This window comes from Wickerhamomyces anomalus (genome assembly GCF_001661255.1).
Source record: "Wickerhamomyces anomalus NRRL Y-366-8 unplaced genomic scaffold WICANscaffold_1, whole genome shotgun sequence".
NCBI lineage: Eukaryota > Fungi > Ascomycota > Saccharomycetes > Phaffomycetales > Wickerhamomycetaceae > Hansenula > Hansenula anomala.
Genome location: NW_017567110.1, coordinates 1,542,131 through 1,565,776, shown reverse-complemented (window position 1 = coordinate 1,565,776; position 23,646 = coordinate 1,542,131). Strand labels below are relative to the sequence as shown.

The 23,646-nt window shown below is 35.0% G+C and overlaps 8 protein-coding genes across 8 annotated transcripts; 4 read left to right on the top strand and 4 right to left on the bottom strand.

Annotated features, from left to right (window-relative positions):
• Window positions 1-8: 8 nt before the first annotated feature.
• On the bottom strand, window positions 9-317 carry WICANDRAFT_26839 (U2 snRNP complex subunit MSL1; the record flags this gene model as incomplete). Its single annotated transcript, XM_019181306.1, has 1 exon — window positions 9-317. One exon carries the CDS (start codon window positions 315-317, stop codon window positions 9-11), a length of 309 nt encoding a protein of 102 aa, XP_019041438.1.
• A 308-nt stretch (window positions 318-625) lies between these two features.
• Window positions 626-2,263, bottom strand: HEM14 (oxygen-dependent protoporphyrinogen oxidase; the record flags this gene model as incomplete). Its single annotated transcript, XM_019181207.1, has 1 exon — window positions 626-2,263. The coding sequence occupies one exon, from the start codon at window positions 2,261-2,263 to the stop codon at window positions 626-628; it is 1,638 nt and encodes a 545-aa protein (XP_019041437.1).
• Window positions 2,264-2,951: 688 nt separating this feature from the next.
• Window positions 2,952-4,952, top strand: WICANDRAFT_15717 (uncharacterized protein; the record flags this gene model as incomplete). The annotated part of the gene is made up of 1 exon (XM_019180656.2): window positions 2,952-4,952. A coding segment is annotated over one exon (2,001 nt), but the record flags the coding sequence as incomplete, so codon positions are not given.
• A 474-nt stretch (window positions 4,953-5,426) lies between these two features.
• On the top strand, window positions 5,427-12,941 carry WICANDRAFT_25524 (uncharacterized protein; the record flags this gene model as incomplete). The annotated part of the gene is made up of 3 exons (XM_019181156.1): window positions 5,427-5,508; window positions 8,098-9,903; window positions 12,679-12,941. 3 exons carry the CDS (start codon window positions 5,427-5,429, stop codon window positions 12,939-12,941), a joined length of 2,151 nt encoding a protein of 716 aa, XP_019041435.1.
• Window positions 12,942-13,133: 192 nt separating this feature from the next.
• On the top strand, window positions 13,134-15,416 carry RRN6 (Rrn6p; the record flags this gene model as incomplete). The annotated part of the gene is made up of 1 exon (XM_019184379.1): window positions 13,134-15,416. The coding sequence occupies one exon, from the start codon at window positions 13,134-13,136 to the stop codon at window positions 15,414-15,416; it is 2,283 nt and encodes a 760-aa protein (XP_019041434.1).
• Window positions 15,417-15,721: 305 nt separating this feature from the next.
• Window positions 15,722-17,882, top strand: TRP5 (tryptophan synthase TRP5; the record flags this gene model as incomplete). Its single annotated transcript, XM_019185366.1, has 2 exons — window positions 15,722-15,767; window positions 15,832-17,882. 2 exons carry the CDS (start codon window positions 15,722-15,724, stop codon window positions 17,880-17,882), a joined length of 2,097 nt encoding a protein of 698 aa, XP_019041433.1.
• Window positions 17,883-19,336: 1,454 nt separating this feature from the next.
• BNI4 (Bni4p) lies at window positions 19,337-20,847 on the bottom strand (the record flags this gene model as incomplete). The annotated part of the gene is made up of 1 exon (XM_019186113.1): window positions 19,337-20,847. A coding segment is annotated over exon 1 (1,070 nt), but the record flags the coding sequence as incomplete, so codon positions are not given.
• A 628-nt stretch (window positions 20,848-21,475) lies between these two features.
• WICANDRAFT_26019 (uncharacterized protein) lies at window positions 21,476-22,471 on the bottom strand (the record flags this gene model as incomplete). The annotated part of the gene is made up of 1 exon (XM_019181215.1): window positions 21,476-22,471. One exon carries the CDS (start codon window positions 22,469-22,471, stop codon window positions 21,476-21,478), a length of 996 nt encoding a protein of 331 aa, XP_019041431.1.
• Between the last annotated feature and the right edge of the window lie 1,175 nt (window positions 22,472-23,646).

Genomic DNA, 23,646 nt, shown 5'->3' with positions numbered 1-23,646 from the left:
CTGTAGCCTTAATTGATTGTAATTGATTTTTGCAGTTCTTCGATTTTTTTATTCTCTTGATTAGACACTTCAATCTTTAATGACTTCCCGAAAAATTCTGTACCATTCAATGATCTTTTTGCCAGATTGGCACTATCAACGTTATTGAAAGCTATAAAAGCTTGACCTCTGAGCTTCTTCTTATCCATATTTATCTCTATTATGTCACCATATGTTATGAAGAGGATGTACAAGTTTTGTTTCAAGGTGGATTGGTTGACTTGGTCATTAAGATTTGAGACATAAAGGGTGTGTAATTGTTTGTTGGTTATTGACATCTTGATACTGTGCTTTATTGACAATGGGGTTATTAATGGCTGTTTGTTAAGATCTTGACCAGTTTGTTGACATTTGAATCTTTGTGATGAAATTTTTTGCTGTAAAATTACCTAGGTTCGCGAATTCGGTTCATAAATCTAACCAATCCATATTCTATAAGCAAAATGGCTACGTATCAAAGTACAATTATCATAATATATTACCTTTCAAATGCATTATACGTGTGTATATGTGTATTTCCTTCCCCAAAATTCAATGGACAAATTCATTCTCCTCTTGAATTTTCGGCCCATGGATATTCACGCCCTTAAGCCAAATTCGCAGCATTCTTAAAACTATTAACAACACAATCAGGAACACCAGCACCGTCACCAAAACTCATTCCTCCTGTACTTAATCTTTCCCCAAATTCCTCCTTCACACTCTCCAAAAATCGTTTTTTCATATCATCATAACCTATATGATATTGTGGTAAACAATTTGGAATCAATTGAGAATCAATATAGAAATCATCTTCAGGTGAAAGTGATGTAAAATCTATACCTAATTGGTTTGTTAAAGCTTCTTTTGCTGCACTTATTGATCTCTCTCTTGATGGGATTTTATGATTAGCCCAATAATGACCGCCCATCATGATTGTTAACTTTGTATAATCAGCATCGTTGAACACTGGTTGAATGACTGGTAATGCAGCTTCCTCATTAGATTTCAAGTACTTTATTGAGTCAGATTGTAATAGTTTTGTAGCTGATTTTTCAATATCAGAATCAAATATAACACCAAGAACTCTTTCATTGTTTTCATTGGATTTTGGGATCAAATAACCAAACCCATGATTCTTCAAAACATTTTTCTTGATGTATAAGTTTATTAAAAAGATGTTTATGAATTTCAATTCAAGAGCAATATCCGCTGTTGGTGAAGTTTCTTCTCCACTGGAGATTAATGCACCATTTTGTAACATTTGAGCAAAAGTTGTAGCATTGACAGTTGATCTAACATGAGAATAATCCTTGGTTATACCAGATGAAGTTCTTAATGTGATTGATTTGTTTTGGTTACGGTTGATGGATATGATTGGATCATTTTTGACAAATTTGATTTTATTATTCTTTGCAAGATGCTCTCCAATTAAGTTTGGTAAATTACTCAATCCACCTTTCAATACAACCATTGGAAAGCTTTTCAGTAATGATTGTAGTCTTGATATTGGATAATAAGGTGCATCTTTGAATATCCCTTTGAACTTTTGGTCATAATCCTTCAATATTGGTGAAACTGTATCTTTTTTAGTGTCCTTTTGCAAATTTTTCATAATCATTGACTTAACTATTGAACCATCTTGTAATTCAGATTCATACATTGATTTCAAAGTTGTCTTTGCACTCAATTTTCCAATATCAGCAGCGTATATACCATTAAAAACAGCACTCATGATATTGTTTGGTAGAGATTTTCCAAACCTTCTGGTTAAAAAGGATTCAACACTTTCATCTTTATTAATTTTTTGTGGTTTGAAAACTTCTGTTAACAAACCAGGTACTAAACCTTTACCTAATGGTGACTTCAAAAAATTAAAAGTTGAACTCAAATCATTTGGCACTTGAACCAGCTCATTTTCGGGACTTAGTAGATACTTTTTATTTGCAATTGAATTTGAAGGTATGACATTTATCAAATCACTGTGACCCAATTTGATTAATGTATCGACAATAATGGTTGTACCATCACTTGCACCTCTCAGTGTTCTTGGGCCTTTATCCAGATTGATGAGTTCCCCCTTGAAGCGATGCTCTTCCGTGTTGATATAACCACCTATTCTATTTGATTGTTCATATATTGTGAAGTGTAGATCAGGTCTTAATTTTGATAAAAAGTAAACGAAGGACAGACCAGATATCCCAGCACCGATGACAGCAATATTTGAATTCTTGACTAGAGACATGACTCAGGATGACTTAAATCTTGGGATATATACGCTAGTGTGAAATGTTTCACAAATCTGGCAGCTCTAGCAGATTTAAATCAAGTGGTGAATTGTCGGATGATATATTGTAGCCAAAAATTATTTCAGAATCGTATACAGGTGATGATGGAGTCCTATTGAAAAGAGGGCTCACGTGAGCAAAGAGTATTAGTAAGACATTATATAATTGGATTAGCTAATCAGATTCTATTGGCCCTTATAATAATGGCAGACGTGATGATCCCCTCAGAAAGTCAATAAAGTTTAGCCAAAGCTTCACTCGGTACAATCTGAATCACCTCCACAAGAACTGACTTGCCACAGAGCCAACCGAGGATGGACACAGACTTAGCTGCTCAATGAATCAGATGTACAGGTGTGGGCAACGGTGTACCAAGCTAAATCATCTATATAAACACACCTCATTATCACCCATTCCCAGTGCTTTCATCAGTTTGTGGCATTTACAAGTTCAAAGATGTCAACTTCAACGGGTACGACTCAAGGTGAGACAATCCCTTCAAGAACCAACAATGATAACAACTACATTTCAACTTATGATTTACTTGCAAGCAAGAACATCGAGTTCAAGAAGAGCGACGGTTCTGCTGATTTAAAAGAGCTTTTAGATTACTTACCATACCCAGACTTCAAAGGTGAGGAGGTTCAAGCGGTAAAGCTACCAAACTCTAAAGAAGAGGGTCACTCTTCAATCTATAGGAGTTCTCATTCTCCTTCCCAATTGGTTAGTACAGCTCATCCTAGGCTAAACACTGCATTCAACATCTTTGAAGTTGCCTGTGAGCTTTATGGTAATCAAGAATTGTTTGGTACAAGATTGTTCAACTCTGAAACTGGTAAATATGATGATTTCTATACTTTTCAAACATATCCTCAAGTTAGAAAAAGAAGAAATGATTTGGGTTCAGGTATCATGAATTTATTCCCAAACAAGCGTGATTTTGTTGTGTCAATCTTTAGCCCAAATCGTCCTGAATTTTTAATCACAGAGCATGCAGCTTCTGCTTATTCCTTACCAATGACTTCGTTATATGATACATTAGTCCCAAAAACTACTGAATACATTTTAAATTTGACGGAATCCCCAATCTTGGTTTGTCCAATTGATAAAATTTTGAAAATTCTTTCAATCGTGGCCTCTCATGATATTCCACATTTGAAGTATATTATCTCTATGGACCCAATCAATTTTGAAAAAGATTTTGGTATCATTCAATTAGCTAAAGAAAATCATATTTCAATCATGTCTATTGATCAATTAGAAGCAATTGGGGCAAAAAATCCTATTCCTTTCATTCCACCAAAACCAGAAACTTTATTTGCCATTTCATTCACTTCAGGTACAACAGGAAATCCAAAAGGTGTTAAATTGAGTCACAAATCAGTTTCAGCTGCAATTGGAGGATGTATCTCATTGATTAGTAAACCGTTAAGTACTTTGAAAGAGGGTGAAGTACCAACAGCGTATTCGTTTTTACCGTTGGCTCATATTTATGAATTGTTGACTGGGAATTTAAGTATCATTAGAGGTTTTAGAACTTGCTTTCCAAATAGACCATCTGATCCTGCTAATTTTGTGGAAAACATGAAAATTTGTAAACCACATTTCATAAATCTTGTTCCAAGAGTTTTGAATAGATTTGAAAGTGTTTTGAAACAAGGTCTGAGTTCTACAATGCAAGGGAGATATTTACTAAGTTTATTGATGGGTGACTCAATTCCTGATTGGTTAAGAAAATCATTACAAACAAAAACAAGAAAAACTTTAGGATTTGATCGTGTAAGCTTTACAATCTGTGGCTCTGCACCAATTAGCCCTCATACTATTACTTTCTTGAACAAAATTTTGGGAATTGGTTACAGACAAGGTTACGGAATGACTGAATCCTTTTCATTTACATCTGCTTCAAGCGTTGCAGATCCAGACTATCTGAATTGTGGTGGTGTTAGTATTACTCAAGAATTAAGACTAAAAGATGTTCCAGATATGGGTTATTTGACTGTGGATGAGAATGGTAATGAATTAGAGGAACCAAGAGGTGAAATTTTATTACGTGGACCACAAATTCTAGATGGTTATTACAAGAATCCAGAGGCAACTAAGGAAACTTTGAATGATGGCTGGTATAGTACTGGGGATGTTGGCCACGTTGATAAACTTGGGCGTATCTATGTTATTGATCGTGTTAAAAACTTTTTCAAATTAAGCCAAGGTGAATATGTTTCTCCTGAGAAAATTGAATCTGTTTATATGAGTGAATGTGATTATTTATCACAAATTTTCGTTGCAGGGGTATCTATTGAAAGATATTTGGTTGGTGTTGTTGGTATTGACCCTATTGCCATTAGAAAGATATTCAAAAAGCTTAGCCATGTGCATGGTGATAATGAATTGGTTACAAAGATTAATAAGAGTACTGAATTAAAGAAGGATATCTTACATTTAATGAATAAGAATGTCAGTCATGAATTACAAGGCTTTGAAAAGATCCATAATTTGATTGTTGCGATTGAGCCCTTGAAAATTGAAGATGAAACAATTACACCAACATTCAAAGTCAAGAGACCTAATGCAAACAAGTTTTTCAAAAAACAAATCAACGATATGTATTCTCAAGGTGACCTGCTTAGAGGAGAAAAGATTTAGATGGGTTATATCTCTTATATATAAATCTTCATGCGTATTAATGATTTGTATTGTAGCTGATCTGTCATATATGTCACGTGCTCACGTTCTTTTCCCAAAAAAGTGAAGCACTCCACCCAATGATCAAAAATGACCCAAGCAAACCCTACAGAACTCCAAAACATGATGATAATCATCAATTAATTCAACCAAGTAGAGAACGGCAAATGACATGATCTCCTTTGTTCCTCATTCTCATGAATTCTCAAACTGGCTGAGTTGTTTATTGAATTCGAGAAATTTCGAAGATTCGGTAATCAAAGGCATTGGAAAGGTACCCAAAACAAAAGCAGCAAATTGTTGATTGAATTGATCCCCATTGTTTACTTTGAGGAGTAGTACCCCAGATTAAAGGGAAGATTTATATATAAAAAGATGGGTTATGCTTTTTGTCGATGGAACTCAAATGAATGAAAAGCATCAAAGAGATTCATCATGAGTAACTCTCTCAAAGATTTAAACGCCATCAGAGACAACTTCCCAATTGACAAAATCTACAAATCAGTCCCATTACCAGGTACTGCTAGACCAGGATATTCACCAATTTATAGAAATTCAAGCTCTACTGATAAATTGATTGCCTGTCCTTCTCCAGAATTGAACACTTTACATGCTTTATTCCAAAATGCTGTGGACTTATTTGGTGCTGATGATTGTCTTGGTGAAAGAAAAGTGAAAAATGGGGTTTTAGATGATTATTACACTTTTGAAACTTATTCCCAAATCAATGAAAGAAAAATCAATATTGCATCAGGTTTGATTAATCTAGTTGTTAATCATAGAGATTTTGTTCAAAATGAAACAACTGTTGATATTAATGGGAAACCAAAATTTGTTGTTAGTGTTTCTGGTAAAAATAGTGTTGAAATGATTTTAACTGATTTGGCTACTAGATCTTTTTCAATTCCAAATACTGGCTTGTATGAATCACTAAGTGAAGATGCAGCCGCTCATATTTTAAGATTATCTGAGTCTCCAGTTTTGGTTTGTAACAAGAATTTAATTCCAAAATTTTTAGAAATCAAAAGACATCATAAGGTCGAATCAATGTTTTTGATCATCTCTTATGATCCATTATCTAAAAAAGATGATATGGAATTGATTTCAAGTGCAAGTGAAGTTGGTATTGATCTTGTTGATTTTAAACATGTGGAAAATTTTGGTAAACAAAATAGACTTCCAGCTGATTTTAATTTGCCAAAACCAGATACATTATACACATTAGCTTTCACCTCAGGAACAACAGGTATGCCAAAAGGTGTTTACTTAACACATGCTAATGCAACTGCAAATGTTACTGGATTCTTAATTCATGCTCCCAAACCTGCAATAAATCTATCAAAGGAAAATTCAACCAATTTCAAATACAATAAAGATGCCAGAGGTAAACAATTAAAGACGTTATGCTTTCTTCCTTTGCTACACAATTATGAAAAATCAATATCAAATTTTGAATTATCTTATGGGATTGCATTAGCACTACCTTCACAACCCGGTACAAAATCCTTATTTGAAGATTTGAAAATCATTCAACCTTCACTATTTACTGGTGTTCCAAGAGTGTTTACATTAATTGAAAACAAAATCAAAAGTTTTATTCAAGATCATGGTTTAGATTTGGAAAAAGATGAACAAAAAACACAACTAGCAGTTCGTGAAGGATTTGGATTAAAGCAAATATCTTACTTAATGTGTGCTTCAGCTCCAATCTCCAAAGAGTCAATCATATTTTTGAAGAAATCAATTGGCTGTGGGTTTTTAAACTCTTATGGTGCTACTGAAATCTTTTCTGTCTTTACTTTTTCAAATCCATATCAAGTTCGTTCTGGTTCATCTGGTCCTACTGGTATCTCATGTGAAATCAAATTGAAAGATGTTCCAGAAATGGGATATACATGTAAAGATAAGCCATATCCTCGTGGTGAAGTTTTAGTTCGTGGTCATTGTGTGTTCTCCCATTATTACAAGAATGAAAAAGCCACAAGAAGTGCAATTGACTCGGAAGGCTGGTATCATTCAGGGGATGTTGTTGCCTTGGATGAAAATGGTGATTTATTCATTATCGATCGTGTCAAAAATTTCTTCAAATTGGCCCAAGGTGAATATGTGACCCCTGAACGTGTTGAAAATATTTATTTGTCCAATAACCCATTATTAACTCAGCTATTTGTTCATGGAGATTCTTTCAGTAATTTTTTGATTGGAATTGCTGGTATTGATCCAGTTGGTGTGAAAAATTTTTTACAAAGCCATTATAAAGGTGAAATAAACTCTATTGATGATGTTTTGAAGTTGTTGGAATCACCAAAGTTTAAGAAATTGGTCCTTAATGAAATTTCAAAGAACATTTCCAAATCTGATTTACAAGGATATGAGAAATTACACAACTTACATTTTGAACTTGAGCCCTTGACTATTGAAAATGAGGCATTAACTCCAAGTTTCAAATTGAAACGAAATGCCGCTAGACAAGTTCACAAAGATAAAATTGAGCAGTTGTATAAAGAAGGCTCTTTAATCAAACCTAGAACAAAACTTTGAAGTCTGTGTTATTTATCTGTTGTTTAGGCTTAATATTACACATTATTTATACGCATCTATACTCTTAATCACTCAAAAGTAGATGATCTATTTCCCTCTTTTGTTACTAAATTTGATCGATTAATTAATATAGCTAGTTTTATATATGTAATATTCGAGTTGATATTAATATAACTAGACCCAGCCCAATAAATATTTGTCTAGAATACATCTTCAAAAACTGATTCATCAGGATGCATAATTGCATAATAATAAATTCACTGGAAGTAAAATAATTCATTCGCGATCTCTGTCAAATGATACGTGTCACCAACTCCACACTTAACTGAGTTGTTTATTTTTTTCAGCTTAATCATTCGAAGGCAAAGTGGGACAGAAGTGTATCAACAACTATATAAATACAATGGTGTTCTTTTAGCCTTGTATCATCATGGTGACCTCGAAATAAACAAACCCAACATGACACTCTTGACCAAGGAGGACAGCAGAGATATACTGAAAACGTGCAACAACCTTCACCTGAAATACCCCCATGTTCAGAAATTTAAAGCAGTCCCAATTTCAGACTCCAAGTCTCCAGGACATTCTTCAATTTATAGGAATCAATCATCTCAAGATGAACTGGTGGAGACTATCCATCCAAAGCTGACCACTTTCCATGATTTTTTCCAGCATTCATTGAATCTATACGGTGATGAATATTGTTATGGTGAACGTCCAATCATTGATGGTAAAGTGCAAGACTATTTCCAATATCAGACATATAAGGAGATCGAACTTAGAAAGGACAATTTTGCATCTGGGTTGATTACATTAGTGCAGAACAATCCAAATTTTGATTCAGCAGAATTTCTATGTAAAGATGGGAAGCCAAATTTCATTGTTTCATTATTTAGTGGTAATAGATTAGAGTGGATGCTAACTGATCTGGCTACAAGAGATTATTCATTACCAAACACTGCATTATATGATACTTTGGGCCCTGATGCTTCTAAATATATTTTGGATCTGACAAAAAGTCCAGCTGTTGTGTTATCTAAAGAGAAGATTGTAAAAGTGTTGGATTTGAAGAGACAATATGGATTGAAATCTCTTCATTTATTGGTATCTATGGATACATTAGATTTTGCTAAAGATTATGGATTGATTCAATATGCTTCTAGTCTAAACATTCAATTGGTTGATTTCAAACACGTTGAAAATTTTGGAGCTCTCAATAAATTACCTAAGGATTTCAATTTACCAAAACCCTCAACTATTTACACTATATCGTTTACTTCGGGAACTACAGGTAATCCAAAGGGGGTGCTTTTAGATCACAAGATTGCAATTTCTGGTATCTCTTCATGTTTTATCCATTTCAAAAAGCCTATTGAAAAAATTGATGAAGAATCCTATTATGATTTTGCTAGTAATGTTGATAATAATGGGAAACAGCTACGTGCCCTGAGCTATTTACCTTTGGCACATATTTATGAACGAATGTTGATAAATTGGGCAACTTTTACAGGTATTGCTATTGCTTTCCCTTCTAAAACTGGTACTGCATCATTATTTGAAGATTTGAAGATTTTGCAACCACATTATTTCACAGGTGTTCCTAGAGTTTATTCAAGAATTGAGACTGCAATCAAGACTCACATTTCATCACTGAATTCAATCTCTTTGAAATTTTTTGAAAAATCGATGGAACAATCAAAAGAATCTTGGTTATATTCATCATTATCACATCTAAATCAATTGAAGGCAGAATTAGGTTTCCAAAATGTCAACTACTGTACAAGTGCTAGTGCACCAATGTCACCACATGCCATTAAATTTTTAAAATCTTCGCTTCATGTTGGATTTGAAAACTCTTATGGATTAACAGAATCATTTGCGGTAATGTCATGTGATGATCCATTTGGTGATGCTTATATGGGTAATGTTGGACCTCCTTGTGTTTCCACTGAGATGAGATTGAAAGATGTTGAGCATATGGGGTATAGTGCAAGTGGAGATTCAACTCCTCGTGGAGAATTACAACTACGAGGACCACAGATCTATTTGGGTTATTATAAAAATGAGAAAGCCACAGAGGAAGCACTGGCTGAAGATGGCTGGTTTAGTACAGGTGATATTGCAACTTTTGATGAAAACGGTCGTATAATTATCATTGACCGTGTAAAGAATTTTTTCAAATTGAGTCAAGGGGAGTACATTACACCTGAGAAAGTTGAAAATACATATTTGACTAGTAACCAATTGATTACACAGTTATTTGTCCATGGTGATTCTCTGAAGAACTATTTAGTTGGTGTTGCAGGTATTGAGCCTGAAAGTTTCAAAAAGTTTCTAAAGGCTAACTTTGATATTGAAGTTCTTGATGATAGTCATTTGAAAATACATTTAGATGATCCAAAAGTTAAAGAGAAGTTATTGAAGGTTTTGAATTTGAATGCCATGGGTAAAGGTACACTACAAGGATTTGAGAAGATACACAATTTATATTTGGATTTCGAACCTTTGAAAGTTGAAGATGAAGTCTTAACACCAACTTTTAAACTAAAAAGGGTCCAAGCTGTCAGAAAGTTTCGTGACATTTTGGAGAAATTGTATGAAGAGGGTTCTTTAATCAAAGATGGGCTTCCAAAATTGTGATCTCTTATCTATATAATGCTTATTAATCGTTGTTCTGAAATATGTAGTTCCTTGTTGAGCCGTAAACTCAAGTATGGGGAAAGCTAGAATGTCATTCAGAGGATATCTGAAATAATTGATGGGCTAAACAACGATAATTAACTCAATCTAACGTTTGTGAAACCTGGAAATCTGAACCTTCTTTTTCAAGTATTCGACTATTAGTACTACATGGATCTCTTGCCCCTTTGTTGTGGTGTTTTACAAGTTGCTTCGTGTTTGATCGCTCCAACTCGGTAGAAAAGCTTCGGGGAATTCAGCCTGGAACGCTTAATGCTCTGAAAGTGCTTAACGAAATACTCAGGTACATCAAAACCAATCGATTGGATACAAAGCTATTCAATAACATATAAACTCCATTCATTCTCTCGTTCTTTTCCACTTTAATGTCCAACATTACTCGGATTTGTGTGTACGGCTCTAGGTGGCCTCGGCTGTTTGAAAAGCAAAATGAGCTTAAAGCGTAACGGGGAAGATCATGAAGAAATGGAGGAGATTGGTTTTTAGTACAAAGCATAATTAACTATAAAATGATTGCAACAACCATGAATACGATGATTGAACTGATCACTATAGCCCCCATCGACAATGTCCATCTCAGTCCAGGAATCCTTTGAAATCTACAACGACACCATCAAGAAAATCCCAGAACGTTATGTTCAGGACAAGATAAATAGCTCGTTCAAAGTGCCAGGATCAAAGAAAGATGGTTATTCATACATCTACAGAAGTGCTGCTAGTCCAGATATCGTGGAAACGGTCCATCCAAGATTGAACACATTGGAAACCTTGTTCCAACACGCTGTCAACTTGTATCCAAATGACAATTGTCTCGGTCAACGTCTTTACAACAACTCAATAAAAGGTGGGTTTGACAAATTCTACACTTACCAAACTTATACAGAAGTCCTTGAAAGAAGAAACTACATAGCTAGTGGTATCATTCACTTAGTTACTTCTAATCATAAATTTGTCAAGAATGAGGAGAATTTCAAAAATGGTAAACCAAGTTTTGTTGTTTCAATTTACAGTCCAAACAGAATTGAATTCATGTTGACTGATTTGGCTCTATCTGCTTTTTCATTACCATCAACTGCCTTGTATGATACCTTGGGTCCTGAATCATCAAGACATATCTTGGGTCTAACTGAAAGTCCAATCTTGATTTTGACAAAGGATAAAATTGAGAGCATTTTGGAATTAAAAAAGAAGTTTGGGTTGAAGAACTTGTTGGTATTGGTCTCTATGGACTCACTACAAGGTGATAAAGGAGATGTTCAGCTAAGATTGAAATGTAAGAAAGAAGGTTTAGAACTGGTTGATTTTGCAACTGTTGAAAAATTAGGTAAAAGTCATCAATTACATACGGATTTCAATCCACCAACTCCAGATACTATTCACCATATTTGTTTCACTTCTGGTACAACCGGTCTACCAAAAGGTTGTGTATTGAACCATAGAAACTCTGTTTCTTATTGTGTGGCCACCCAGGTGATGGGAAGAAAAATGCTTTCTTCATTTTCATTAGAAGTTTCAAATCCAATCAATAATAAGGATGATGTAGGTGAGCAGTTCAGATATCTTGCAGGTTTACCATTGGCCCATATTTATGAAAGAGCACATACCACAGCAAATATAATGGGTGGTACTGCTGTTGGATTTCCTTCTTTACCTGGTGTTCAATCTGTGGTTGATGATTGGAGAGTTATAAAGCCTCATTCAATTGCTGGTGTTCCAAGATTATGGAACAGAATTGATCAAGGTATAAAGTTATTACTGCAAGGTTATAACTTGAAGAAAAAATCACCTTCACCAGTTGATAAACTATTAATTCAAAATAAGGTTCGTCATTTCTTTGGGTTTGATAATGTTAGATTCCTAGCTACCGGTTCTGCTCCATTAAGTCATGATACCATAAAGTCAATTTCAGAGTGGGCAGGAGTGGGTTTTGTTCAAGGTTTTGGTATGACAGAAACAGTTGCGGGTGTTATGTCAAGTGATCCATTTTGTGATGGTTATAACCCATCAAGTGTTGGTGGTGTCTATTCAACTATTGAAATCAGATTGAGAGATGTTCCAAATCTGAACTACCTAAGTTCTGACCGTCCAATGGCTAGAGGTGAATTATTATGCAGAGGTCCTCAAATTTTCACTGAATATTATAAAAACCCAAAAGCAACAAAAGAATCATTTGATGAAGATGGATTTTTCAAAACTGGTGATATTGCAGCTATTGATAGTAGTGGTCAATGTTACATCATTGATCGTGTTAAAAATTTCTTCAAATTGAGTCAAGGTGAATATATTACCCCTGAAAGAATTGAAAATACATACTTGGCCAATTCTCCATTGTTAACACAGATTTTCGTCCATGGTGATTCTTATAAAAATCATCTTGTTGGTGTTATCGGTGTAGAACCTACTGGGTTCAAAAAAATGTTGAAAAGTATTGGTATCGATGCTAAAGATGAAGATTTACCAAAGCTGTTCAAAGATCCAAAGATCAAGGCTGCTTTAGTGAAGACCATCAATTCTCATGTTAACAAATCTGGTTTACAAGGTTTTGAAAAACTTCATAATGTCCATGTTGATTTCGAACCTTTAAAGATGGAGGATGAAGTTTTGACTCCAACTTTGAAATTGAAAAGAGAAAATGCTAGAAAGAAGTTTAAAGAAATCTTGGAAAACTTGTACGATGAAGGATCTCTTTTCAACAGGGACAGATTGTGATTTGAAGTTTCTTATATTAATCTGTATATTTATTGTTATGCGCTTATGATTGTCCAACGAAACTTTTTCGTGTAGTTTACTATAGTGTGGCGTGTACCGTGTTTTTTTTTAATGAAGAGCACTTGAAATAAAAAAAAAAGTCAATCACCTTTAAGCCTATTGTAAAAGAAAATCAAACTATTGTATTCATATATGTGGCCATCTAGAGATGGGTTGGGTGTACAGGTCAGTTATGGATTACAAGGTGGGAATGTCTACGCTGAAAGCCTAGATTCAGAGCACCCATGGAAGTTTGCAAGAGAAAGGGAAGGTGGTTTAGCATTATCAAAAGTTCACAATTCAACTCAAAGATTAGTACCTCCTCAAATAAGCAATGTTGAAATCTCTGTTAGCAAGAATGATCAACTTAATGATGTGCTGAAGGATATACCAATATCGTTGTTGAATCAACTAAAAAATAGTGAAGAGTTTATGTCCTCAGAATTTATTTATGACCCAACTTTTGGTAAAATGATTCATGAAGGTGTATTAAGGGCATATCGCTCAGATAAATACTTGGATGCCATAGCTTTCGTTACGGGTCCAACAAGCTCTACTCTGAGTCTTCATCGTTTGTCTACTGTTCCAAATAATGTTGAGCTTCCAAATGGAGAGATCGTTGAAATGGAGGTTCCTGTGTTTGGGGAAGGTTATAATTTTGATTTCAATTCTCCTATCAAACAAGTTGAGTTCTGTAATCCATTCATCAAAGGTCCAAGGCATTCAAATACCATTTTGGTAAGAACAGCGTTATCTATCAACATTATGAACATTGAAACTAGAAAACATTCAGTTAACTTGGTTCATTTTGCTGAAATAGATCCAACCATGTTATTTGGAGAATCATTTGCCTGGGTTTCAGCATGTCCATATAAGCCTTATCAGCTTGCTGCTGTTGATGTATCTGGTAACTGGGGCGTTTTCCAAATCTCAAGATTGGCAAATCCATCATTATTGCATTCTGGAAGGATTTTTGATTCTGAAGACTTCTCAAATTTCAAAAGGATTTCATGGGGGATCATTGATAAGGATATAATAGTTTTAAGTCGATCGTATGTGAAAACTTTCAATCTGGAAACGAAGGAGAAAGTTGATATCATATCTGCCAAAAAGTGGTCATCAATTAGAGATTATAAAAGGGTGGTTGACGATTCAAAATTTGCATTTCTATTGACATCAAGAGAACTGGTATGGGTGGATGTTAGCAACGGATTTAAAAGAATACTGGTTTGGAAGCATTATTTAGATGCAGAAGACCCATCGCTATCTTTAGTGGTGAAATCAATAGAGGGAATCACATATGCCTCCATTCACAGTCAAGTACATCCATTAGTGTTTGTTTTCCAATTCAAGTTTGAGGACGGGTTGCCAAAATCAATAAGAGATCCTATAATGATCAAGACTGATACTTCGACTTCGGCTTTGGACTTCCTCTTGATGCCTGCTACCATAAAAAATGGTGGTGGTGAACGCTGCGTCGCTTTGTTCAAAGTTTCAACTCAATTGGAAATTACAAGAATGGTTATTTCAACTTTTAAGGACGCTAAGTTATTGAAGCATTCTGCTTATAGACGAAACAGTATATTGAAACAAAAACAGGATGCCGGCTCAGACAAAAAAGCTGCTCTGTTCAACAATCAAAAGGCAAAGGTTGTCATGGGGTTGGCCCAAGAAATATATGAACCACTTGATATTAATGAAGACTTTCCACATGAAGATGCTGAAGTTTTTCAAAATTATGCATCATCTTTGGGAATTGATGAAAATCAAGAGAAACCACCCTCATCTCTATTGAGAATTTCCAATACTATCGAAAACTTCAATCACTTTGATGAGTTTGATAATATGATGGAGCAACTTCAAGAATATTGTGAATCCAAAAAGGTCTCGTTCATACCATTAGAGAAGATTTCATCACATGTTTGTGGTTCAAGCCTCAGTAAAATCACAGATTTATACCAACATCTTTATAACCTTTGGAATAAGGAGTCCAACTCAACAGATTCCAATAGGTTCTTTGCCAAACATATTACAAAAGAACTAGCATTAGCCCTATCAATAACATATGATCAATTACTAGAAGAACAAGAGCTCAACAAAAGAGTTAATAAGCTGCCAAAGGGTTTGAAGAGTGTTGTTGATAAATGGGATGAAGGTTTCGAGCAAGAACAGGAAGAAGAAATCCCTATACAATTACAAGAAACGGAAATCCCACAGCCTATCGTAACTGTATCACAATCACAACCAAGTGCAACCCCGGCATCTCAAAGATTACTAAGACCGTCTCAAAAACGAACATCTCAGTCATTGAAACCATCACAATCACTGTCTCTGAGACCATCTCAAAATCAGTCACAAACTTTAGGTTCAAGCCAAAATATTTCATCACAGTTACGACCGAAGAAAAAGAAAAGAAGGATAACAGGGTTTGGGTAATCCCATAATCATCATAATGACCAACTAATGTCTGCATAGCCGTTGTACTATATAAAAATTGCATTTAATTAAAGCTTTTAAAGGATTTGTTAAAGTGTAGTTTATGTTTACGAGGGTTATGTCATGTGATGCAATTTACGACCCTCGGAAATTCCCCAAAAGAGTATATAATTTTTTTCAAGGCATTTCAATTGTTTTGGAAAGTGAGTGAGTCAAGATTTAAAAGAAAAGAAGAGTAGCCATATAAATTAGTTTTGGATTCTTGAATTTTAATCTATAAATTAATTCAAATCAATAATACAAAAATGTCTGCTCAACTAAGAGAAGCCTTTACAAGGGCCAAAAATGAAAGTATGTGGAAATAAAGGAATCCTGAACCTCAAAAAAACACAAATTGCTAACAAGATACCTATAGAACGTAGTGCATTAGTCACGTTTGTCACAGCTGGTTATCCAACAATTGAAGACACTGTCCCTATATTGAAAGGGTTACAAGAAGGTGGTGTTGATGTTATCGAACTAGGTGTTCCATTTTCCGATCCAATTGCTGATGGTCCAACTATCCAAGTTGCTAATACAAAAGCTTTAGAAAATGGGTTATCCGTTATAAAGACTCTTGATCTAGTCAAACTTGCAAGAAAAGAAGGTATTCATGTTCCAATTATCCTTATGGGTTACTACAATCCTATCTTACAATATGGTGAAGAAAAATTAATCAAAGATGTTAAAGAAGCAGGTGCTAACGGGTTCATTGTTGTCGATTTACCACCTGAAGAAGCTGTTAAATTCAGAGGATTCTGTACCAAAGAAGGTTTGAGTTATATTCCATTAGTTGCACCAGCAACTACCGATGAACGTTTGAAATTATTAGCAGAAATTGCAGATTCATTTATCTATGTTGTTTCAAGAATGGGTACTACAGGTGCTTTGAAAAACATTAGTACTGATATTTCAACATTAGTTACAAGAGTCAGAAAATTCACAGGTGACACTCCATTAGCTGTTGGTTTTGGTGTTAGTACAAGAGAACATTTTTTGACTGTTGGTTCAGTCGCTGATGGTGTTGTTATTGGTAGTAAGATCATTACCTTGTTGGGTGAATCCTTAGAAGGCCAACGTGGTGAGGTTGCTAAAAGATATGTTCAAGGTATTCTTGATAACAAAGTTTCTTCAAATGATAAACCTGAAGAATCTGAAGTTTTCCAAAATGCCCAAAAAGTTGGTGAACCAGTGTTTGAAGAAGAACATAAATTCCCAGCACGTTTTGGTGATTTTGGTGGTCAATATGTTCCAGAAGCTTTACATGCTTGTTTACGTGAACTAGAGAAAGCTTTTGAAGATGCAGTTGCAGACCCAGAGTTCTGGAAAGAATTCAAATCTTTATATTCTTATATTGGACGTCCATCAAGTTTCCATAAGGCTGATCGTTTAACTGAACATGCTGGTGGTGCTCAAATCTGGTTGAAGAGAGAAGATTTAAATCATACTGGTTCTCATAAAATTAATAACGCTTTAGCACAAGTTTTAATTGCCAAAAGATTAGGTAAAAAGGAAATTATTGCTGAAACTGGTGCAGGTCAACATGGTGTTGCTACTGCTACTGCTTGTGCTAAATTCGGCTTAAAATGTACAGTTTACATGGGTGCTGAAGATGTTCGTCGTCAAGCTTTAAATGTTTTCAGAATGAGAATTTTGGGTGCTGAAGTTATTGCAGTCACTAACGGTACAAAGACTTTAAGAGATGCTACTTCTGAAGCATTCCGTAATTGGGTTACTAATTTAGAAACTACACATTATGTTGTTGGTTCAGCTATTGGTCCACATCCATACCCAACTTTAGTTCGTACTTTCCAATCTGTTATTGGTAATGAAGCTAAAGAACAATTCAAAGAATTAAACGATGGTAAATTACCAGACGCTATTGTTGCCTGTGTTGGTGGTGGTTCAAACAGTACTGGTATTTTCTCACCATTCGAACATGATTTAAGCGTTAAACTATTGGGTGTTGAAGCTGGTGGTGATGGTTTAGATACTGAATTCCATTCAGCCACCTTGACTGCTGGTGTTCCAGGTGTTTTCCATGGTGTCAAGACTTATGTTTTACAAACAAATGATGGTCAAATACACGATACTCATTCTGTTTCTGCAGGTTTAGATTATCCAGGTGTTGGTCCTGAATTAGCTGCATGGAAAGCAAGTGGTCGTGCTCAATTCGTTGCTGCAACTGATGCTCAAGCTTTACAAGGGTTTAAATTGTTGTCAGAATTGGAAGGTATCATTCCAGCTTTAGAATCTTCACATGCTGTTTATGGTGCTGTTGAATTAGCTAAAACCATGAAACCAGAACAACATATCATAATAAATGTTTCAGGTAGAGGTGATAAAGATGTTCAAAGTGTTGCTGAAGTTTTACCAAAATTAGGTCCAAAGATTGGTTGGGATTTAAGATTTGAAACTTTCAACTAAGAACTGTGTGTATCGTGTTTATAGATATTTGTTTGATGAGAAGCTACATTGTATGTGTTTTTTTACCGTCCGTTGTAAGTATGTATTGTATTAAATAAAAAAGGAAAAAGAATTGAAATTAATAGAAATGAGTGTAACATTGAGAGTCTTCATGGACTTCCATTTCACTCTTTAGTTCGTTCAATTCTTCTTTAATCTGTTGAGCAATCAAAGGAGTCAATTGGTTACACGTTGCAATATCAGGATGTCTATCATAATCTTCACCATTCCATGCATCATACAAGACTATTTTTGATGAAAATCCAACTTTTCTTGATGGTTTAAAACTCTTTTTGGAAGATTGTTGAGAAGCAAATGATGAGGATGAAGTTAATGCTGGTTTGTTATTAATGAATGCAGGCGCTTTTAAACCTTTGAACGACATTGAAATCGGTCTTGATGTTTGTTCTTGAATGAATGTTGGTAATGGTTGTAATGCAGGTGATAATCCATTTGAAAATGGTTCATTTTGTAAAATTGGTGATTCTAATAATGGTGATGATGTAGTAGATTTGATGAAATTATTATTATTATCTGATGGAGAATTGAATGGTTTTGTTGATAATGGTGGCTTGAGTGATTTTTCAGGTGTGTTCAAATTTGGTGAAATTGGTCTTAAAGTTTTTCTTGGTGATGATTGGTTTGAATTACTTGGATCAAAATCAAAATTTAAATTCAAATCAGCTCCAAAATCAATAAAATCCGCAAATTCCATAAACTTTGAGATGTCCTCTTCTTCATCTTCATCACCTTGTTCATATTTATCAGCAATATCATCAAATTCTAAAGCTGCAGAAAAATCCTCACCAAACTCTAATTCATCATCAATTTTCAAAGAATTCATTGAACTTGATTTTTTCAAAACACTCGAAGTTGGAGATTTGTTAAAATCTGGAATTGAAGGTTCACGTTCATCATAAGTGACATACATTCCTTCTTGATTAGCATTCAATGAGATAGCATCAGATAATGACCAATTTTGACGATTTGCAGCTTGTGACATTGTTGAATGACGAGATTTGATAGATCTATTTCTTTCAATTGAAACAATTGACTCAACTTCTTGAGGGTTTAACGATTTTGGGAAAACATCACTTCCAGAATTTGAGATTTGAGAAATTGGTCTTTGGTTGATGTTTAGGTTATTGAAATCTTCGTTGAATTCATTTGATTCCGCTGTGGAAATTGAAAATGAATCATGGATATCTTCTTCTTCCTCCTCTTTTTGTGCTTGATTAATTTGAATATTTGGTATATCAGAAAACGATTTTGATGTAGTTGGAGCTGTTTGCTTTTTACGCTTAAACGCATCAAAAAGACTTGTTGAGGATGTTGATTTCTTTGCAACAGGTGGTGGTGATATGGTTTGTGGAATTTGTGGTGAAGCTTTCTCGAAAAGAGGTGAAGGTCTTGATGATGCGATTGATGGTGACGGTTTAGATTGTTCAACTTGACTTGATGAAACTGATCTTTTGGAAGATTTGAAGAATGAAATGAATTTATTCTTCTTTTTTGGTTGAGGTTGTTGAGGTGGGTTTGTCAAGATTGGCAATGATGAAGATCTTTGTTTATATTGTGGAGAGTTTAGTACATTAGTGTTCACTCTTAATTTAGGTAATGGCTTTGGGGATTCAACTTCTGTAGTTTCAGATCTTCTTGGTGTAGCTTCAATAGTGGAGCTTTGCGTTATTGGTGAAGTGGAAATAGCTTCCGGTTCAGTAACATCCAACATTGATTCATATTTTGGAGGTGGACTCTTTGGAGTTTCCACTTGATTGAAACTTGATAATTGAGGGACTTCTGGAGTTTTGAAAATATCAACATTATCAATACCATTTTGTTGTTGTTGTTGATTCATTCTTTCATAATATTGGGGAGCAATCATAACATTTGGATCCAAAGGAGAAGGCAATATTGAATCAAAACTCATTTCTCTTGGGATATTTGTTTCAGTATCATCTAATTGGATCAAATTTGGAGAATCTTGTTGTTTTTGCACGGTCAAAGTTTCAGTTGAATGTGTAACAGAAGGATTGCCAAAGAATTCATCTTCTTGGCCATCATCATGAACTTCGTGTATCGTTGAGGGCATAGAAGGTTTGAATTTTGTCTTCTTCTCCAAGATACTAGCTAACGCTGAGAATGAAGGTGAATTTGTCATTGCTAATTTAGTTGGAACTTGAGCATCATTTCCCACTATTATTGAATTTCTAACTGATTGGAATTGTTGAGAATCAAAAGAATCTGAATACACCATTGATTGTCTAAAATTTTGAGCATGATTTTTATTATCAATGTTATCAGAGGAATAAAACTCATTCATTAGATCTGGTGAGTTTTCTTGTTCTTCATAGATTGAATCTTGTTGTAAACCTTGTTGAACCGCCTTGTAGTTGTATGGAGATGAATTAGTTGAAGTTTGAGCAGATGAAGTTGAGTGGTTGAAAGTAGTTGAGTCTGATTCAGAGTTCATGGTGGACATGGAGGACATGGAGCGTAGTTGGCCTTCATAAGCAGAAATGTGGTTATTGTTGTTGTTGTTGTTGTTGTATTGTTGATACTGAAACATCTCAAGAATTTCTTTGATCAGGACGACGTGTGCTTAAAACTCTTGGTTGGATGCTAAGTTTGAATTACTCTTCTCTGTTCCACTCTTTGATGTTAATGGCTGTATATGAGTGAGTTCAACAATCAACAAGCCAGTCTTCTTTTATTCAAACAAACTATCTGTGTACAAATTTCTTTGTGAACCTGTTTCATAACTTCTTCACTATGTGTTTTACGTAAGCCATAGAGACGAAAATTTTTTGCAGCTTCTGAAAGGGGCAATTTTTTGTAAAGAGGTCGCGTCGCGTCGCGCTCAGCGCACCAAAAAGAAGATTTCGAAAGGTACATTGAAAACATTGATTCTTGAATCGGTGAAGATTATGGGTTTAGAAAGGAGTGTGTTTGGTTGTTTATGTTGTCATGTTGTCATGTTGTCATGTTGTTTAATGTTCGTGGAGGTGGTTGCACTCGAGATTTTAAGAATCTTTGTATGAGATTTGTATCAGTACAGAATTTAGTGCTGAACCTCAGCCAAACAGACAGCACTACACTACAAAGCTGACAAAGAGTCAAAAGATGGAAAATGAAGATGCTGAAACACATTGATCCAAAATATTCAAATCTGGATCTCGTCTTGTAGGAAACTGTCTCAAAATAGCTTCGAATTGCAATTTGCAACCGTTGAACTGATTCGCGAGAATACATTTTGGTCTTTTCCCGATCAAGTAAAGTAATTGAGGAATTTTAGTACAGGATCACATAAAGCTGGAAGTACACACTAATATCAAATGACAAACCCACTATCTTTCCAATACCGATAGAAATGAGATGAACTACAGAAACCTCCCCAATTGTTCTACTAGTTTGATTCCTTTCTTCATGAATCTGGAACGTAAATAAAGCTCTGAAACCAAAGTCCATCAATCAAACTAAAACATGATCGACGTTCTATGAAACCTTCAACGCTTACACTACAGAACGCTATGTATTTATAGATTTCATTCATTTCACATTATAACACACTTTTCTTCATCCGATCCAGCGGTATTTGAAGGTGTATGTCTACTCTTCATAACTTTTTTACCAAATTTTGCAGCAGTACTAGCAGTACTTGTTGAGTTATTTGGAGTTTTCAAAGTCCCCATAGAACTAACACCAGACGGTTGTCTTAGTTTATTAGTTTGATTCATTGTAGAGTTTGTATTTATAGATCTTGAATCAAAAGTTGAAGAAGTTGATAAATCAGTCATTGATCTTTCCAAATGTGCAATTTTATGAACTTCCTCCCATTCATTATTAATCTTGTCAATCTTCAATACTGGGTCTATACCGAATTGTAAAATAGAATTAGCCAAATAAGTGTATAATCTTGCCCAACATCTTTCTAATTCTAATGAAAAATTGATGCCAAATCTATCTTGGAAAGTTTTCAATAATGCAACACCCATTAGTTCAAAATGTGGAGGATCTATACCCAAGATTCTTGAATGTCTTTTACCCAAGTTCAACAGGTAATCATCCAGAGCTTTCAAGTTTTCCAAATTAATGATTGCAGTTGATAACACACCGGCAAATGATATAGCTTGATGTTTTATTGAAGGAAACATTCTTTCTAAATTTGGATCCATACCTAACAGATTTGAATAAAATTGTATACAGAATAATGAAGAAGCAATTGAAGCATGATTTATTGCTGTTGTTTGTGTGTTGTTATCACTTAGATTCTGGTTTAAATCGTCATTGATCATTTCATTCCAAGTAGTTCTTATTAATTTGATTTCGTTTGGTGTGAAATCAAGCACTAATTTAACATTATATTCTGGTTCGATATAAAGATTTGAACTTATGGTTAAAGGATTTGATTCTTGTCTTGATAGTTCATGATGACTCTCGTTTTCAGCTATAGTGGATCCGTTCAATAAACTAGCTGGTTGGTGATGCGGTTGCACAGACTTTCTCTTGTCTAGGTGAACAGCCTGGGAGACTGGGAATGCTGGTGACATTTGAGGTAAAGCAGTGGTGGACATTTGGGAGGTATGGTCGAGTCAAAGCTTGAAAAGATCAAAGAGGAATCCTCACGAACTAAATACTTTAAAGATTTGTTGGCTTGTGTTAAATGGTTCATCCCGTTGATCATCATGCCTCTATACACTTGAATCCACTCTGCCTACAATTGCGTCTCACCAGCTCCAGAAGTTGACCAGCTGCCCAAAGAAACCCAAGGGAAATAGGGGCCTGTGGGAAAGGGCAGCCATGTTGCATAACAAGGTTCCAGCCTGGACCTCATCTCGGTCTGCGTTGGGCGTTGATGGGAATGTAGCTGGTGATAGTACGACTTGTGTTCTCAACGGCCATGGGATCTGACTGCTGTAGCGAGGGCTAAACCGTGTATCAAGGGCTATTTTTAAGAACCAGTATAGAGTCTACAGATCACCTGGAGATATATGATACAATAAATTGGTAATGAAGGGCTCTGATTGGACTAGAGAGGAATGCTCAACAGACTCGTGGATCCTTTGCAAGAATTTTCCAACGTCGCTTCATGCTCCCTATTACTTTACCCAAAGGGGAAACGCTCATGATTCGAATATAACTTGTGAAATACAACCAAGTGAACTGTCTCACAACCTCATCACTGAACCTACAACACTTTGCACCCGATGAGCTCTATTTATCTTTTGACTTCTTGATGTGTTTCCATGGTCTGATTAACCCGTATACACCTATAGGCAAGTACAAGCATCACGTACATCGTGGTAAAATTATCGCAGGAACACTAATTCAGATAATTTTTTGAAGATATATCATTAATTCATATTGGTATAGAGATTGCAAATTAGTGTACTTGTACTTAAGTTGTACTTCATTTCCATATCTCATAAGCTATCTATGCTATGATGTCAACTAAAGTTTGATTACTGCAAGGTTGTACTGGTGAGACCGTACATGGATCAGCAATTATTCAAGAACTTCACAGCTATAAGATCACGAACTTGATCGCAGTTGAGATGATATATAAGCAGTTCACGTTCCAGTAACCTTTTGGTAATGAACTCTTTGTATTCTATGATCAAGAACGTCCTTTTTATAAAAGAGACATTCAACTAATTCTGGCAGTACATTAATGATTGTGCGTTTTCCACTGTACAGTTAAAAAATCAAATCCTAATTCAGTTCA